Source organism: Anolis carolinensis, chromosome 6, assembly GCF_035594765.1.
Source record: "Anolis carolinensis isolate JA03-04 chromosome 6, rAnoCar3.1.pri, whole genome shotgun sequence".
Classification (NCBI taxonomy): Eukaryota; Metazoa; Chordata; class Lepidosauria; order Squamata; family Dactyloidae; genus Anolis; species Anolis carolinensis.
The window spans coordinates 58546735-58565216 of record NC_085846.1 but is presented as its reverse complement, the minus strand read 5'-3'; the positions used below and the strand labels follow the sequence as shown (position 1 = coordinate 58565216).

The following is an 18482-nucleotide window of genomic DNA, read 5'->3' as shown; positions in this document are numbered from 1 at the left end:
AAGGCCCGGGCTGTGGCGCAGGCGGGAGAGCAAGCCAGCTGCAATCAACTGCAATGAATCACTCTGACCAGGAGGTCATGAGTTCGAGGCCAGCTCGGAGCCTATGTTTGTTTGTCTTTGTTCTATGTTAAAAGGCATTGAATGTTTGCCTTATATGTGTAATGTGATCCGCCCTGAGTCCCCTTCGGGGTGAGAAGGGCGGAATATAAATGCTGTAAATAAATAAATAAGGCCCACGCAGGACTCCTAGGGAGGCAATGTGGTCCCCTAATCTCTTACCACTGGCCATCCCTCCTCTAAGGTATCCTTGGACGGGGCCATTTAGGGGTTTAAAGATAACAGGCAACAATTTAAGTTGTGACAAGAAGCAATTTGTTAACTCGTGCTTCTGTACAGACCTTGCAGAACAGAAGTGATACAATTCTTTAAGCAAGTGACCTCCAGCATAATCAAGGCCGCATTCTGGGCCAAATGCATTTTCTGGGATTCTTCAAGGCTTGCTCCATGTAAAACATTTTTCAGGAATTCAGTCTATATGTAACAAAGGCATGTGCCACAAGGATGAGGTTTCAATTTGTCAGGAATTGATGGAATTTGCTCACTAGCCTAAAATGGACAGAGGAACTTCTAACTCCAGCTGCCATCTGGTGTAAAGCTACTCCCCTCCAGTGCATACCTCATTGTTTATAAGAAGATTTTGATGTAAAACATTCATGTGCCCATCTTTTCTCTGTCTTCTCTGGATTATGTTTCAATTTATTAATCCCCACCAATCCATTACTGAACGAGAATATCTAGCATCTGATAGTGGATAACATGGAGAAATGGGGCTGTATATTATCTCTGTGTTGATAATAGTAAGCCATAGAATCCAGTATTATACTCCCAACATTTTCATTTTGATATCAGATATTATAGGAGGTAGTATAGGACCAAGGAGAATGCCGCAAACCGACAATGCCACTTTGAGGAATGTCACATATACACAAAAGATTATCTTCTAATCATGTAACATGTAAATAATTTATTTGTTACCTACCTCTCTCTATGTCTTGGGATATAACATGGTTACAACATACAAATACAGAACCATTAAAATGTATATCTATATCCATAATAAAAGTGAAATCCCGTATGTGTGTATGTGGCACAGGTGTCCGCTCACACAGACAGCCTCTGGCCTTCACAAACAGGCTATAATTCCCAGTGCTTAGGAGCCACCAAATCACTCCCATCCACTGACATTGCGGTTACAGCGAGCTCCATGAACATGCAGCCCAACCCCTGCCAATGCCCTCCCCAAACACTATGGCCCCCCACCCAAGGAATGCTTTCATTTGAGGACCATTTCATCTTAGATTTTTCATTTTCCTCCAGCACAGGCAGGCATCCTAGGGTTCTCCATTGGTGTGGAATTTGCATGACCCCGCCTACTGTCCTCCCCTTTCAAATCTGTCTGCATAACAAACACAGCAGAACTGAGTGGCGACTACACTTACTGGAGGAGTTTGGGGGATTGACTCCACATGGTGGAAGTTGTAGTTCACCCTGCATCAAGTCAGAGCACTGTCACTCCTACTGGGGAATGTAAAGGAGTTGTAGTTCACCTACACTCAGAACGCTATAAAACCAAACAATGATGGGTCCGGACCAAACTTGCCATGCATACCTGATATGCCCAGATTTGAATACTGGTGGGTTTGGAGGGGAATTGGCCTGGACATTTGGGAGTACCCGGTACTGGGATTTGTAGTTCACTTGCAGTGAATGAGCACTCCGAACCCCACCGATGATGGACTAGGACCACACTTGGCACACAGAGCCCCCATAACCAACAGAACATATTGGACAAGTTTGGGGGAAAGGGAGTTATAGTTCACCTGCATCCAGAGGAACAGTGATCCCCACCAACAATGGATTGAGACCACACTTTGCACAGAGAAGCCTCATGACCAACTTCTTCAGACCACAGCTACTGCCACAAATGACAGAACTGAACCAAATGTGGCACACATATCCCAAATGACACACTTTACACGCTCCAGCAGTTTGGGCAAGGATGGACCAAGGATGATGGGATTTGCAATACCTTCATCCAATTCACCTCCCACAGACCAATCTGATGCCCATGAATAACCAAACATGACACACAGGTGCTATGTGGCCCACTTTACTTCCTGTTCCAGTTCGGGGGAGGATTGACCATTGATGATGGGATTTGCAGTACCCTCACCCGATTCACCTCCCACAGACCACTGTGGTACCCATAAATGTCAAAATTATACTAAACTTGACACAAAGGTGCAACGTGGCCCACTTTACTTCCTCCTGTGGTTTGAGGGATGATGGAATTTACAGTCCCTTCACACACTTCCTCAGACAACTGCAACCCACACCAATGACTGCTCCAGACCAAATTTGGCACCCATACCCCCCCATCACCCACTTTACATCCTGCTACGGCTTGAGGGACAATAGACCACAGATGATGGGATTTAGTACCTTCACTCACTTCCTGGGACCACTGGAATTGATGTGAATGACAGAATTGGACCAAACTTGGCACACATATTCCAAATGACACATTTTACATGTTGCAGCACTTTGGGGGAGGATGGACCCAGGATTATGGGATTTGCTGTACTTTCAAACACTTTGTCTTCAACAAAACACTATTACTCTAACTAATGACAGATCCGGACCAAACTTGGCACACATACCCCCCATGTCCTGGTGCAGTTTGGGGGAGGACATACCAAGGATAATGGGACTTGCACTTCCTGACACCACTGAAACTGCCACAAATCCCTGATCAATACCAAACAATACCTTTCTGAAATGACCCGGGCACCGCCGGGTCCCCAAGCTAGTATTATACTAAACATAACATTGCTTTCCCATTTACCAGTAACTGAAATAGTAGTTGTGGTTACTTTAAAAAAAAATCTAAATGCTATAAGTACCTGCCCTAGTTACAAAACGCATCTCTATAGCTTCAGAGGATGATTAAAGAAACTTGTACACAAATAGAGAGCTAGCATAGTGTAGTGATTGGAGTTTTGGATTACAAATCTGGAGAACTGGGGTACAGGTCCCTGCTCAGCAGTGGTGTCACTAGGGGTGGTGCCACATGGTGTGGTAACAAATGGTGTCACCACCACAAACCTCTCCCCAGACCAGATCAAAATATGGTAGCTAAAACTCCAGACAATTTGACACAATGAGTGCCTTTAAAAAAGTAGTAGCAATTAAAATAACAGCACTTGCTTGTAATGCATGCAGACAAAACTATGTGATTTGAAGTATCATTATCATTGAGTGATCATAACAACTCTTTGAAGTACATTCCTTTCTAAAGTTGTTTGAAGATATTTGAAATTTAAAAAAATATACAGGACTGCAAAACCCTCAAAACTTAATCATTTCACAGAAAACAATTGCATTCCAAGAGTTTGGCACAATTAGCCGTTATGACAACTTTGTGGGTTATTTCTCTGTCTCAAAGATCAGCTATGGTTTTGACAAAATTACCAGTTAAGGCAGCAGGAAATTATTTATAATATAAATATATTTATTTATACACCGCTTTATCTCCCAAAAGAGACTCAAAGTGGCTTAACATAAAAGCATTAGCATACAATTTAAAATATAGTTTTAAAAATGCAACTATGGAATTCCCCCAAAAGCAATCAGAATATTATTTAAACCTTATCTTTCTCTGATGGTAGCCCACCCTAATATCAATGAGGCTTAAATGAGCTTAGCCTCAAGATAGTCCACTTGAATAAACTTTTCAAAAACAGTTAAATGAAATAAACATTGAAAGGGAATATCCAAAAAAATTATCTATAATTATGCAATCTTAAGGTTTGTAGCCAGGAGGGAAGGGAATCTAATCTCCCCTCTTTTGGAACTCTATAAACTTTTGCCAAACATTCTACACCATGTTGAGCAACTTTTAATTTGGATGACATGGATCCAATCAACATATTTGTGTTGTTTTTTTAATGAAGAGCCCTAATTTTTCTAGAAGCATCTCAAGAACTATAATAAAATTGAATCTGGCCTTCCCTTTATCTCTTGCTTAGCAATTAAGTCAACTGAGACTATGGTTTAGACCAGGGGTCCTCAAACTTTTTAAGCAGAGGGCCAGTCCACAATTCTTCAGACTGTTGAGGGGCCAAATTATCATTTGAAAAAAAAATCTGAACAAATTCCTATGCACACTGCACATGTCCTATTTGTTGTGCAAAAAACTCCCCACGAACTACAAAGGAAGAACAATATAATATTTAAAAATAAAGACAATTTTAACCAACATAAACCTATCAGGATTTCAATGGGAAGTGTGGGCCTGCTTCTGGCCAATGAGATAGTCAAGTTAATTAGGATTGTTGTTGTGTGCCTTCAAGTCATTTCAGACTTTGAGCAAGCCTAAGTCTAAAACTGAGGGCAGGGGTGAGGCAAATGACCTTAGACTGATCTTCCAGTTAGCCTACCCTCTGCTTTTGTCTGCCTAGGAAGAAATGGTAAACAAGCCCAGAGCTTGGTTTTTTTTTTGTTTTTTTTTTTGAAATCAGGAATTATATAGTTCAGATGAGGTTTCCCCCTGAATTTTTTTCTGTCAAAGGTTTATGATGGGGCCATTTCCTTTTTAAGTTAGAGAAAAGATGGTGAGGGCAGCAAACTGCTGATCAAGTCATCTATATCCAGTTGATGAGCTGTCAGACATTAGTAACTGGCAGCACGATATCTTTCCCACTTACTAGCATTGGGCGTGCTTGAACAAACGCCATTTAAATATTATTCCATTGAAGGAAATAGATGAAAGATTTCATAAAATCCCTCATGAATGCTGGCTATGTTCATCAGTCATTTTATTGCTAAAGTGTGTGAAATAGCCACATTTAGGATTAAATATATGATCTGAAAAAGAGACTTGAAATGTTAAAAGTGTAAAACAGATTGCATTATTAAATTGGTTGATTTGTTATGTTGCTTTTAGAAAAGCAACATGTATTCAGTTTTCTGTGACTATAAGGTAGGAGTCCTTGATAAGTCGTTGATTTTGGCGTGCTTGTCCCCACGTGAGCCACCCCAAGTTCCCCCTGGGGAGATGGGAGCGAGATATAAAAATAAAGTTATTATTATTATTATTATTATTATTATCATCATTATCATCATTATTTTAATGAACATTTATAATCTAGATAGGTTTGCTCTCTTGCATATAGAGATCAAACCAGGATATAATAGTAGACACCTAAGCTCAGTTATTTTGCTAGTGTGGATCCATCCTTAGTCTTACTGAGAAGCTAAATTTCAATTGTTTTGTCTAGTATAATTGACAGATGTTTATCATGATGCTATTGTCGGTTTTTAGGCTTTTTATTGTTATTTTGATTAATAATCTCATTGTTGATGTTTGTTTTTTAATGTACATTGATAGCATGTTTTTGCAATGTTCACAAGAGCTTGGTTAGCTCTTGCAACTATCTCTCTCTCTCATATTTAATAGGTCTCCCACCCATGAAGAAGGGTGTTTGTAAGTAAAACCCACTAGATGGGGATTTTATACATGACACTCAAGTTCCATTTACACTGCCATATCAAGTTTCAAACTGCATGGTATGGCAATGTAGATGAGTCCAAAAAGAACAAAATGTGCTTCCATACCCAAATCACTATAGAACAACAGGATTTGAGCAGGGACTGATGTCATTTGAGATAATCCTGCACTTGCCACGGAGCTGTGAAATTCCAAACCATTTCTAGCAGGGTATTGCATGGACAGTACTAACGATCTAGTAAACTCTGTTGCCATTTCATTCGACATTGTCATCTCCCAATTTAAGACTCTCCAGATGTTTTAGCCTACCGTGCCCATCAAATGCATCCAGCATGACCAATGATATGGCATAATGAGAAGGCAAGGCTAAATGTAGGTCAGGAGGGAGCCACGTTGGGAAAGGCTATAAAACAAGCATGCTTTTTAAGGAGGTTGTTATTCATCTCACTCTTCCTGCCACTCCCAAGTGGTGGCAATGGGTTATCAGGCACTATGGACTCAGACTTGCCATCCTCCCCCCTCTCAGATTGATTCATTCTTTCAGTCCAGGTTTAAGACAAAATCATAATTTGACCATTCATTTCAACGAGCATACATTGCTTTCCATTTCCCTTGCAAACCAGGACAAGATAGTTCTGGACTTGACCTTCTACAGCCTCACTATAGCTTTTATTGTATACTTATTCTAGTACAATATGTCAAAACTTTCATTAATGCAGGTTAAAGGCATGGAGTCTCAAGTCATTAGTCAGCATCTAACTGTTTGTTACTCAACATGATGCTTCAGTTCATATTGTCTAGTTGTTGCTTTTGAAGATGAATGTTTCCTGTATTAAGGTAATGGTAGCTCTTAAGAAATCTTTGCTCAGGCATCCATTATACAAAGTGAGCACACAAAACATTTTAAAAGTAATTTTTGTGTTTGAGACTTAGAAAATATATTTCAGTAATGAAGCTTTGTTTTGACATGGAAGATGAAACCTTTCTTTTGTTAACATTTGTATTATTATATTATCATGATAATTACCTCTTCGATATGTATCTAGAACTTTATTTAAGATATTCATATCTCATCCTTCCTTCATATATTTTAATATATGTGAACTTACATAATTAAAAATATAAAAATAGGGCTAGTGTATAAAACATTCTGAAATATATGATTTAGATATCTCTGTTATTTTTGAAATAGAGTTGACCCAGATGGTTATAAATTGAGATTTGAGGCTAAAACTGACTTTCCCAGCCCACCTAGAAGTTCTAGAAGCTTCAGTTGACCCAAAGTACAGCAGCTAGAATATTACTCCTTGTTGCAGTAACTCCATTTCCTCCAGTACCTTTCTGGGCACAGTTCAAAGTGCTGGTTATGACCTATAAAACTCTGCATTTGCTCATCTGGCTTGGCCAAGTTCTATTATCTTTTTTTCATTTAAAATATTTTAATACATATACTGTATTACTAATTTATTTTATATTTTGCTTAATTGTTTTCTTTTCTTTTTAGTGGAAGCCATAGATTTATGATCTTGCCGTGGTATTATTGCACAGCTTTCTAAATGCTACTTTTGTTTGTGCCATTACTAGTTCTTGAGAAATACATATATTTGGCATTTCTTCATGGGAGAAAAAATACATACAAATAAAAAGGGAAGCTATATCTTTTATCTCAAGGTTTTATTGTTGTTAGAAACTGTGAACAATAGATGCATTCTTTAGGAATCAGTATTATCACATTTCTGTTGTTTACGGATGCTAAGAAAACAGTAAACTTGCCAATGAGACTGCCAATAACTTTGTTTTTTTGCCACTGTGCACAATCTTTTAATTGTGACCATGGCAGACGGGAGTGATTTTATATAAGGCAATAGGATATATTGATTTACTCAGAGTTTAGAAAACTATGATATATGGTGTTTCTGTGTTTTTTCCCCAGACCAGGAGACAAACATTTCTTTTTATAGATTTTCTTTTGTATACCAGAACAATGCAGAATGTTCTAGACTTTAGTCATCTCCTGCCTTTTCCCCAGATCGGTAGTTCAGGTTGGGTTCCAAATTGCTAATTAAAACAGATACAGTACAGTTAAAACATACAAAAGGTCAATATTAAAATAGAATTAATTGATCAGCAACATTAAAATCAATGTATAACCTACAATTAAAGATCGATGTTTAAAGATAGTACAGTACAGTGAAAAACAATATATTTTCTTACAAGTTCTTTCTTCAAAACCATACTGTTTATTTATTATTTATTTATTTCCATCATTTCTATCCCGCCCTTCTCACCCAAAGGGACTCAGGGCAGCTCACAGTCTGGCAAAATTCAATGCCAAGATACAATACAAAAAGATAAAACATAAGCAATTAAAACAATTAGATAATTTAACAAAGTACAATAAATAGATTTAAAACAATACAATGTAAAATACTTGAGCCATTCGTCCACAAGACCTTGTACATGAACCTTGATCCAGACCGAGTCGAAGCCAACAGAATTCACTCATCAAACACTTGATCACAAAGCCAAGTCTTCACTTTTTCCCTAAAACTCAGAAGGGATGGAGCCTGCCGGATATCACTGGGGAGGGATTCCACAGCTGAGGAGCCACCACTGAGAAGGCCCTGTCTCTCGTCCCCACCAGTCGCACTTGTGTGGCAGGTGGGACCGAGAGCAGGGCCTCCCCAGATGATCTTAAAGTTCTCGTAGGCTCATAGGAGATACATTCGGACAGGTAAGTTGGACCAGAACCGTTTAGAGCTTTGTAGGCCAAGACCATCACTTTGAATTGGGCCCGGTAGCATATCGGCAGCCAGTGGAGCTGGCTTAACAGGGGGGTAGTACACTCCCTGTATGCCGCTCCAGTTATTAATCTGGCTGCCGCCCGTTGTACTAGTTGGAGCTTCCGGGCCGTCTTCAAAGGCAGCCCCACGTAGAGTGCGTTGCAGTAATCCAAACGGGATGTGACCAGACTGTGGACCACCATGGCCAAGTTAGACTGTTCTCAATACTTGTCAAACCAAGAAGGGCTTCACTTTTCTGACAAAAGGAAAGCAGGGAGAAGGCTGTTGTAGTCTCATTAGGAAGGAAGTTCCAAAGCATAGGGACACCCACTGTGCAAGCACTCTTTCACATCTCCATCAAATGTAGGGGGAATGGGAGAAGTGTCTCTCCTGAGGACCTCATGGCCTGATCAGATATACAGGACAGAGAGAAGGGAATTAACCCAAACAGAGGCATATACTACTCATTTGTGATGGGAAACAGACTGGAAAACAGCAGCAAGGGAATAACATTCTTCTTAAAAGCAGCCCGGGTTAGCAGGCACGTCCACTTCTCTGCAGTATATCAGCCAAAGGTTCCAAATTGTCTTCAAAGGCAGCCTCAGAGAAAGAAAAGAAAGACAATGACCACAAATGGACAACGAGGAAAGTTATAGATATAGGTCATAATGAACCATCAATTTGCTTCCAGATTCAGACAAGAGGCCAGTGGATCTATTGCAACAAAGATATCAATGGTATCAAATACTGCTCAGAGGTCCAACAGAAGCAATATTCTCCTCTCCAGTTCCATCAAGGCAACCAAAACTGTCTCTATAGCAAAATCAGGTGTGAAGTGCTTCAAGTTCTAGCCCATGTTCTGGGGGATTCATTCTGAGTTGTCTGCCAACATTACTGAAGTCATCACCTCATGCTTCATTGCTGTCAGCTCACCAAAGAAACAGCACCCGCTCTGTGAGAGGAGATGGTTGGGAATTATTGTATCCACTGCCCTAGCCATTGCCTCATTCTAGAGGTGAATCTGGGTTTTAATGGAATTACCTGCTAAGGCAAAAGGAAATCCAAGAACCATCAGAAATCCATCTGGACCCATAAGGGGTGGGCCCTCTTAAGAGCAGAATCCCAGTGAGTCTAAACCTGACCAGATAGTGGTTCTCTGTGACAATGGAATAATGGAAAGTTAACCCATTTATCATCCCACTCAGCACAAAGTCCAGACACTGCCCAGCAGCATGAGTACAGCCAGATACCAAGTTTCTCAAGTGGCTCCTGATACGGAAAAAAAAAAGGCAGATACCATCTGGGACAGACCCATGGTTGGCATGGTGAACATGAATTCCTGAATTCCTGCTCTTGAAAGGGCCGTCGCAGCATGGATGTTGTGTTCCTCCAGTACCACAAGCTAAGGGAACTCAAGACTGAACTAATGCAGGAATAGAGACTTTTGAGCAGTAGGGTGATCAGTACATAAATAAAGTTCCTAATTGGTCCCAGACATCCAGCTTCAAATATCTGCAATCAAATGTTGCAGTCGATGAAATTGGGCACATAGTTAAGAGGATGGAATCACACAGGCCTTTGCAACTTCAACTTCTCATCTTGCATCTTGCTTCACAGAGAAATCTATTGGGGAAAACTGAGAGATTAAACTCCTAGCCTCATTTAACCAGGTTTCTAAGATACAGGCCAGGTCATCATGTTCATCTAGGATCAAATTCTGAATGGCAACTGTTTTCTTATTCATCAACCTGACATTCACCAGTAGTATTTTCAAACCAGGGAAACTGTTACCATGGCTGTGCAGACTATTTGGAAGAGATGATACCTTAGAATCAACCAACATGCTATTTTTGGTTCTTCTCCCATTATGGTCTCTTACATAGTTTCCTCTACCATGTACCACTGGAATGGTCGTATTTTAAAATATAAATAACAATACATAAATAAAAGAAGCCATCTTCAATAAAATGTGTACTTCAAACGATTGATTTCTAGACTTCAGATTCTCAACCCAACTATTGCTAGAATTCAAACTCTTTGTTTTGTTTTTATTCTCTTTATTGGTATTTGTGGTTCTTCCCAATTTAGTATAACCTGTACTTTTAATTAACCTGTGGTTTGACTCTCTCCTTCTGGTCATTAATAAAGTTATTAAAGAAGACAGGATCATGTGGTGATCCCTGAAGCACCTCAGCATGTGCTAAAGGTGCCATACAAAAGAAACTCCAGGGAAAGCTGACCTTTGCCAACTTAACCCAACCCCACATGGTCCTTTTAATTGTCTTTTTGAAAGCATACATTTCAGACAAAGGAGCCTGACAAACCCTGAAGGAATTAATGATCTTACGGAGACTTCATTGCTTTGATCTTTTTGTCATCCCAGTATTTTTCCACTGAGCTGCTATTCTCTATTAGCCTTTAGGGTGCTTTGCATCTCTAGATCTTTAGTGAAGTTTGTTCAACCTCTTAGCAACACTTCTAACCACTTTCTTATATACCCAGGTTCTTGAGAACCAAAAGCTGGACTTACATTGTGAGAGTGGGGACATTAACATCTGAATTGAACTGTATTACCATTTAGAGCTTCTAGCTCATCTCCAAAAGGCTGCTTTTATTCCCTCTTCGTGTACTGGCAGCACACTTACAAGGAGGATTGCAGAAGAAATAATGTTAAATAAAATGTTCCCTGGATTAATAATTTGTTGTGGACAGTTCTCCAAATGTGTTAGTTAAAGTGAGATAGTGTTTCTGAAATAAACTTCAGAACTTCAGTTCTCTATTGTATATCTTTTGTGTTTAGGTACATTTAATATAGGGGGGGGGGGAGGACTAGACTGAAGTGCATATGTGAGAACCTGTATAATTTGCAGAGTAGTGTAATACCAGGAAATTAAATCATCGGAAATCATTGGCTTTAGTGATGTACTAGACTTTGGCAAATGATGGTAAGGTATTAACATCAAGGCTGCCGGGTATAACCACATTGAGTTACAATCTTCCTTTCTTTCTTTTTCTCTTTAGGTTTGCCACAGTATGAGTTACAGGAAGCAGAAAAGCCATGAAAAGCACAAGAGAACTCTCAGGAGGATTTTTTAAAAGCTGTGCATTTACAATTCAACAAGAACAATTTATTTTCTTGTGCAGTAGACACAGTCAACCTCAAGAAGGAAGTCAACAAATAGTGCAAAATACTTCCAGTTGCATCTAGGCCTCTGGTTTACTTTTATTAGTACTTGACATGCTTTTTCATAACCCAGTTCAGGACCAGTTACGAAGTGGAAGGAGTAAGCAGTCTTATAGTAATGTGCAGGTATCAATGTTCTGTAGAAATAATAATTGAAAGACTTTTGTGAACCAAGAAATGCACACACATGCTTTTGCATATGTATATCTTATGTTTAAGATTTACACATTTTACATCATGTGATATTATGCAAATGAAGTATGGTTTCTTGATAGCAAGATATGGAGAAAGGCTAGTGAGAGGGGAACAAAACAAATTGTAATCTCCAGATTTTGTGTGCTGATTGGTTCCAAATTGCTTATAATTTTTGTGTTAATTTTAATTTTAATTTTATTTGGGGTTTGTTATACAGAACCAACAGAAGTTCTGAAGATCTTTTATCCAAAAAGGAAGCTAGGTAGATAGATTGAAAGAGAATGCTTTACTTTAGTTTGTGTAATTTGGTGGTACATATTTGCCAAATATGCTTGGTGGAATTGGGTTGGGCAAATTTTGGCTTTTCAGATATGGTCTGCAGTTTCCATAACCATGATCAATGGTAAGGAATTATGGGAGTTACAGTTCCATCCACAGAATCTCACATAGTCTAAATTTTCATGGGTCAGTCTTAAAATGTTAGGATTTTCAAATGAAATTGCAGTGTTTTTACAACCTGGGCATTTAGAAATTACAGCCCAAACAACTTTGGCTGCAAACAGACTTTGGCTGTAAAGTTTTATATACAGTAATGCACACCAGAAGAAAGCATGTGAAATGAGTAATGAAGTCAAGATGAGAACAGTGTTAATTCAGAAACGTGTACAACCATCTGAAAATAACTCAGGCCTCATTCCAATACTACATGCTCCAATTAAAACATATGATTCTCTTTTCATTTTGGTCTAGTTGTTGTACCACATCAAATTACAAAATTGCTGCTTATTTGGCATGAAGTCTAAGCAATCCTCCCAGCACTTTCTTGGGTATATATAATTTAATAATAAAAACAATTTCTGAATGCAATATTGTGACAAATGGTCCAGATACCATAGGTAGAAACGATGCATACATGTTAACAATATTAACATGTTAAATGTACAGCTAGACATTTAGAAAAATATTTTATCTACTAAGTGAAAGTGACTTTTTTCAGTAGTATATAAATGTGTGCACAATTGTGCATGAACACACACCTATAATTAATTTTATACTTTTTATAGGAGGAATGAAAATCATGCAGCTCTCCAGAAGTTGTCAGATTGCAACTCACAGTATTCCTTGTGAAAAGCTGCATTGTATTCTGGAATTTGCAGTCTTAACAACATCAGGAAGGGCTGCAGTGATTCCCACCCCATCTTTATAGTTCTGATTGAAGGCAACTATTTGCTGTTTGTCCTATTTCAAATTAATAGTGACTTACTGGTGAAGTGGATGGAAATAAAACTCAGTTCTTCCCAACATATAACTTTTCTAATATTTCTACAAATTGATTATAGTTCAATTTCTTCTCCGCGAATACAGGTCATCTCAAATATCTGTTTCATCAATGATACAGATTTCCAGAATAAAGAAAGTCCCTGTTACAGTTTGAATGCACAAATAAGTACCAATTATTCCATCTTAAAAGAAGCAGTTCTTGTTCACAAGGCCCAAGGATGAATAACACCTATATCCTCTTCAAGATGAGGGAGAGTATTAAGTTGCAGGCATCAGTCTTCCATTGAAATGCTTTTCCTCAGCTGAATTATGCCCAATGTCATTATTCATTACCTTCTGTTCTTGTGTCTGGTGATTACAATTGTTACATTTTGTTATTCCCACGCTTTTTGTGTTCTATATATTATATTCATGGTTCTAGTTCAGCTTTTTCTCTGTGAAATTCTCTCTAATGTGGAATTTGAGAATTCAATCTCATTCCTGTCACCTTTTTGTATACATTAAATTCTTTAAATCTGCTGCCACTGTTCTGCAGGATCTACTTTTTGTTCATTCCAATTCAGGAGAGAGGTTTAAATCATCATGCCAGGAAGACGCTTGTAAAGCAGTATGCTTTCTTTGGTAAATTTGAGCATGCTGCCTTCGCCATATGTTGATGCCTATTTGCACCTATGATTAGCAATATTGTAATTTAGTGAAATAAATGTTAGACATTGCCAGTTTGCTGGTAATAGCAATCTACATAAATTGTGCTCTATAGGGAGTTTTATCTGTCTGCTGATTATAGTCCTTCCTGTTCCCTTCTCCCCTTAGCACTAATTAATGAGAAGTTTGGCTCTTGCTTTGCTACTTGATCTTTTTTTCAGATTTCTGTTTATTTGCCCGTAGCATCCTTTGAAGGAGGCCTTCTAAGTAGGCTGAGATGTATTTGGAAACAACTCATGCAGATTTGCATAGTATTAATTTTATAATATTGTAGTGTTTGAACTTGAAAAGCTAGTTTATTGTTAGCTCTGGAATTTGTTGTGATGTAGAAGAATGCTTTGAATGGAAACATCAACATTCTTTAGGCAAGCTTTAGTTTGTGGGTTATATCTATGTAAATGCTTCTTTGTTCTCTTTCTGCTTCTGGGACTTAGTTACAACAGATGATTCTGAAGTGATGCCTTTTAATGATAATGGCCTCATCTTGATGGTGTATGAGTTGGGCCCAGATTTTATGTCACATTTTTTCTTTGTATTTTCCAGCGAGAGAAATTTGGAAATTGGCATGCAATCCAAATAGCCTGATTGTACACGAAAGGGAGGCACATATGTGTGTGTGTCTCTGTCTCTCTCTTTCAAGGACCACCGAACATTCATGGGGAACTAATCAATTCCCTGAGCTTTTCAGTATAAAAATTAAACACAGTTCTAAATTCCTCTTTTGTGGTCTGTCACAGTTCTCTTCCAGATAACTGATAAAAAGCCCAATTTTGTAGTTCTTTATTGTTGTATGTGATGGCCCTTTTGTGGTTAAAGTTATTTTGAAATAATTGCAGTATCTGATTTCTTCCTGAGCAAGTTCTTTTAAATTTTGAATGTCAGCATTTTCAATAGATCAGTATCTCACAGAAGAACCAGTAAAAAGTAAAATTAGTTGTCAACTTTTCCCCCAACCTTTCCATATATTGTTCTAGCTATTGAACAGGGGAGCAGGTAGATTCAAGAAAGGGGAAAGGGTAAGTTGTTCTAACTTAGTTCCCACTGTGACTGGACTGTATGAGTTCAGACTCCATATATGAATGCTTGTCCAACACTCTCCCCCTGCTCCAATCCTGGATATGGAAGTCACTGTGCTGGCAAAGAATTTCAGTCAAGCTTCTCTTGAATAGCTAGGTATTTACAGACAGAATTAAAAGAATCGAAATGAAAGCTTACCATCTTCATCAAGGGGTAAATTATTGTAGCTAATGTAGGGGTCAAGGAAAAGTTGTGCCCATGAATTCTGTGCACAGATGTTTTTGTTTTTAGAAGTAATCTCAGAAACATACATATTACCCAATTTTCCTTAAGACCTTCATGTCTTTGGTGGCAAGCTTATTTGTCTTGCATGCACAAATATCACTTCATTGGAATAAAGAAGCAGAACAGAATAAACACACAGCTTGCCTAAACTCACTGATATGTTAGGTTATTAGAAAATAATTTTAAAGATTTGGAATTACTAAATCAGTCCTGTCCAATCTGATGTCTTTCAGATATTTGGGGGTTTCAACAGCTTTACTTAGCATTATTGACACAATTCACAAGTTCAGAGAATTGTAATCCAGAACATCTGGAAGCACTTGTTAGAGAAGGTGAACCAGATATTTAAGCAAAAGAATCTTCTTCAGAACAGCTTAAAATACAAGATGTCTTCATCTTTAAATTGTATGAAGACATATTGCAACATTCTAAGACCTGTAAAAAGGTATGTTTAGAACATAATAGAGCAATAGCAACTTTCATTTTGTTTAAACACATTCTCCTGGAGAACATAACAGCATCTGAGAAATTATTCCATAATTGCATTATTGACCAGAAAGTTTCCATCTAGATTTAATTTGGAAATTTACATGTTTTATGTACTATAGACCCGTACACTCAAAGTTGTAACCCCTGAACTACATACCTTCCCCACTAGTAATGTGGGGTAATTCAGTGTTGCAAAGGCTTAACTAAATAAATAATAATTTATTATTATTGAAGTGCTACCTCGGCTAGGTAGTTGGATCTTTGCCTTTAAATAACAAGGTTGAATAGCATGCAAAATAGAGACAGTGGCAGGCAATACAAAACTAATTTCCTGGAAAAGCTTAACCAAGGAAATAGTGCTACACTGTGTGTTACAGAATGCGCATAGAATAAACTTAGCTATTTTTTCAAAACAAAGTTTGCATTTAAGAAAAATAAAATCTAGAAAACAAGTCAATATAGCTCAATTTAACACATATGGTTTGTTTTATATCAATCTGAGCATATCAGTGGTATTTATTTCTATTTCACTATATTGAATTTATTGAAATATTGTATGAAATTCCCATGGAAATTCAGGCTATAATGAAGACTTATCTTCACAAATATTTATAGCAGAGCTACATAGTACAGAGCATTTGGATAGTTTCTGATCCTTATACGCTTTTGCATTTTGTGGGCCAACATATCCCTGATTGGGATCACTTTTATCATCACAGGACGACTGAAAACCTTGTTTACAATGCAAATAGCAGACATTCTTAGGTGGCTGATGTGTTCCACCCACACTGTTTGCACTTTGGGGGGTTTTTTTGTTTTGTTTTGTTTTTGTTTTTTTGCAATCTTGGCTTATGATGTGAATGGGCACAGTCCAAAAATACAGACAGATTATTGTACAATCAGCATTCACATCATTGAGGCATACCTCTAGGACAGTGGTTCTCAACCTGTGGGTCCCCAGGTTTTTTGGCCTACAACTCCCAGAAACCTCAGATAGTTTACCAGCTTTTAGGATTTCTGGGAGCTGAATGCCAAAACATCTGGGGACCCACAGGTTGAGAACCACTGCTTTAGGACATAACATGCAAAGGAAATATGGGTATAAAAAGACATTGAAAATACAGGTTATATTAATAGACAAGCTCTTGTAATAACGTAAAGATCTCTTTTGATTTTTGATAACACAAAGCCATATGTTATACAAATCTGTTATATAAAATTCGTATAACATTTGTTATACAAAGGAAACTTTGGAACCATTTTGGAAACTGGGATTTGCAGTTTAAAGAATAGCATGTCTGAATGTCCACAAGAATAATATCAGTTTCAATAAGATAAATTTGACTGCCAAAACCAGAAAAGCCAAAGTCAAATGACTATATGTGTGCAACTGTTGTAACAACAATAAGCCAATTTGATAATTTTGGAGGACTACATGTGCAGATGTCAACACATTTCTAAAGCCAATGAACACAATACTGCTGACTAAAATGTAATATTGTGCAGCAGTGTTAAGTAGTTACATGGTTGTTAAGAGAATCACAATCATTTGGAAATAAACACTGTTTTCTTATGTAAAGTTTAATTATATTTTGGTAAGGAATAAAACTGTAAACAGCTTTCATTTTCCTATGAGAAAAAGTTAACATACACAGAATGGGCATTCCATCATCAGCTTATTTAAAATACATGTTATATATTTAAAATAATGAACTTAAAATACATAGATGCATAATTGTGGACACAGCTTTATAAATCCCAGCCAATCCATCAGTGATGACAACTTGATTTTTCTAAAGGTTACTGGATTAGATTCAGTCTTAACCATATGTCCAGCACACCTATTGAAATCTATGAGACATGAGTAAGATAAAACTGAAGCTCCGTTGATTTTAATGAGTCTAATCTACATATGACAAGTCAATATCTAATCCATTATTTTTAAAAACTTATTTAAATGTTATAGTTTTTTCTAAATCGTATCCAAAATTGTTCAGTTTGATTTTTCTTGGAAAAGCTGACTATTTTGTAAAACTAATTTGTTGGAGAATATATGTATAAGAATATCTATATATAGTACCACTTAATGGCACTAACTACATAAGCAAGCTGACTTGAAGCATTGGTTATTTTAATTGTAAAGTAGAAGAGTTTACGGGTTGCTACACAGCAGTAATCAATTTATGAATTATGCTGTAGTGATTGGTTGTTTGCATTTCCACTTAGAACAGTAAACTAAAATTGATTAATTTTTTTGTCGATCAGTGGTTCTCAACCTGTGGGTCCCCAGATGTTTTGGCCTTCAACTCCCAGAAATCCTAACAGCTGGTAAACTGGCTGGGATTTCTGGGAGTTGTAGGCCAAAACACCTGGGGACCCACTGGTTGAGAACCACTGTTGTAGATTAAAATATGTTATTCCTAATTGTCAACAATTTTCAACTTTGTTGAAGCCTAAAAAAACTAATAGCTGTAAATAGTTGATGTCCAATTACACTTTACTATTCAAATAACAAAAGAAACAAAGTAACAAACATCTTTTTCTGATGAACTAGATTTTACTTCAGTAACACAAACTTTCTCATAATTGTCCTTGTTTCCTATTAGATACATGCTTGATGTTCTTGTTGCTGTATATGAAAAAAATTACTGCCATGGACCAAAGAATATTGTGTGTAGATAATGTTCATTCTAAATCATCAGTAGAAAATAATATTTATGTACTGTGCTGAATAAAATACCTTCTTTATCAAATGAGTAATTTTTGTCCATCTCTGAAATAAGTTTATTTTCCTTTGAAATCTGTGGGATAAAAATATCCTTTGCTTTCGCCAGAAACTAACTGATTTCAGCTTGTGGTGCAGCTGATTCCAAGTGACATTTAAACATTTAACTGTACCTTTCCAAGTAAAAGTCACATTTCAATGCAGATACAATTCATCAATTAGATCACCAGTTAAAATTCACAGTTTACC

The 18482-nt window shown here is 37.5% G+C and overlaps 1 protein-coding gene across 1 annotated transcript in view; it reads left to right on the top strand.

Moving 5' to 3' along the window:
- Positions 1-18261, top strand: part of bbs9 (Bardet-Biedl syndrome 9) — a 284565-nt gene extending 266304 nt beyond the window's left edge. The window contains exon 22 of the mRNA XM_008112835.3: positions 11374-18261. Within this exon, the coding sequence (XP_008111042.1) occupies positions 11374-11414 (41 nt within the window). The 3' untranslated portion in view covers positions 11415-18261. The remainder of the gene's footprint in view (positions 1-11373) is intronic.
- The last annotated feature ends 221 nt before the right edge of the window (positions 18262-18482 follow it).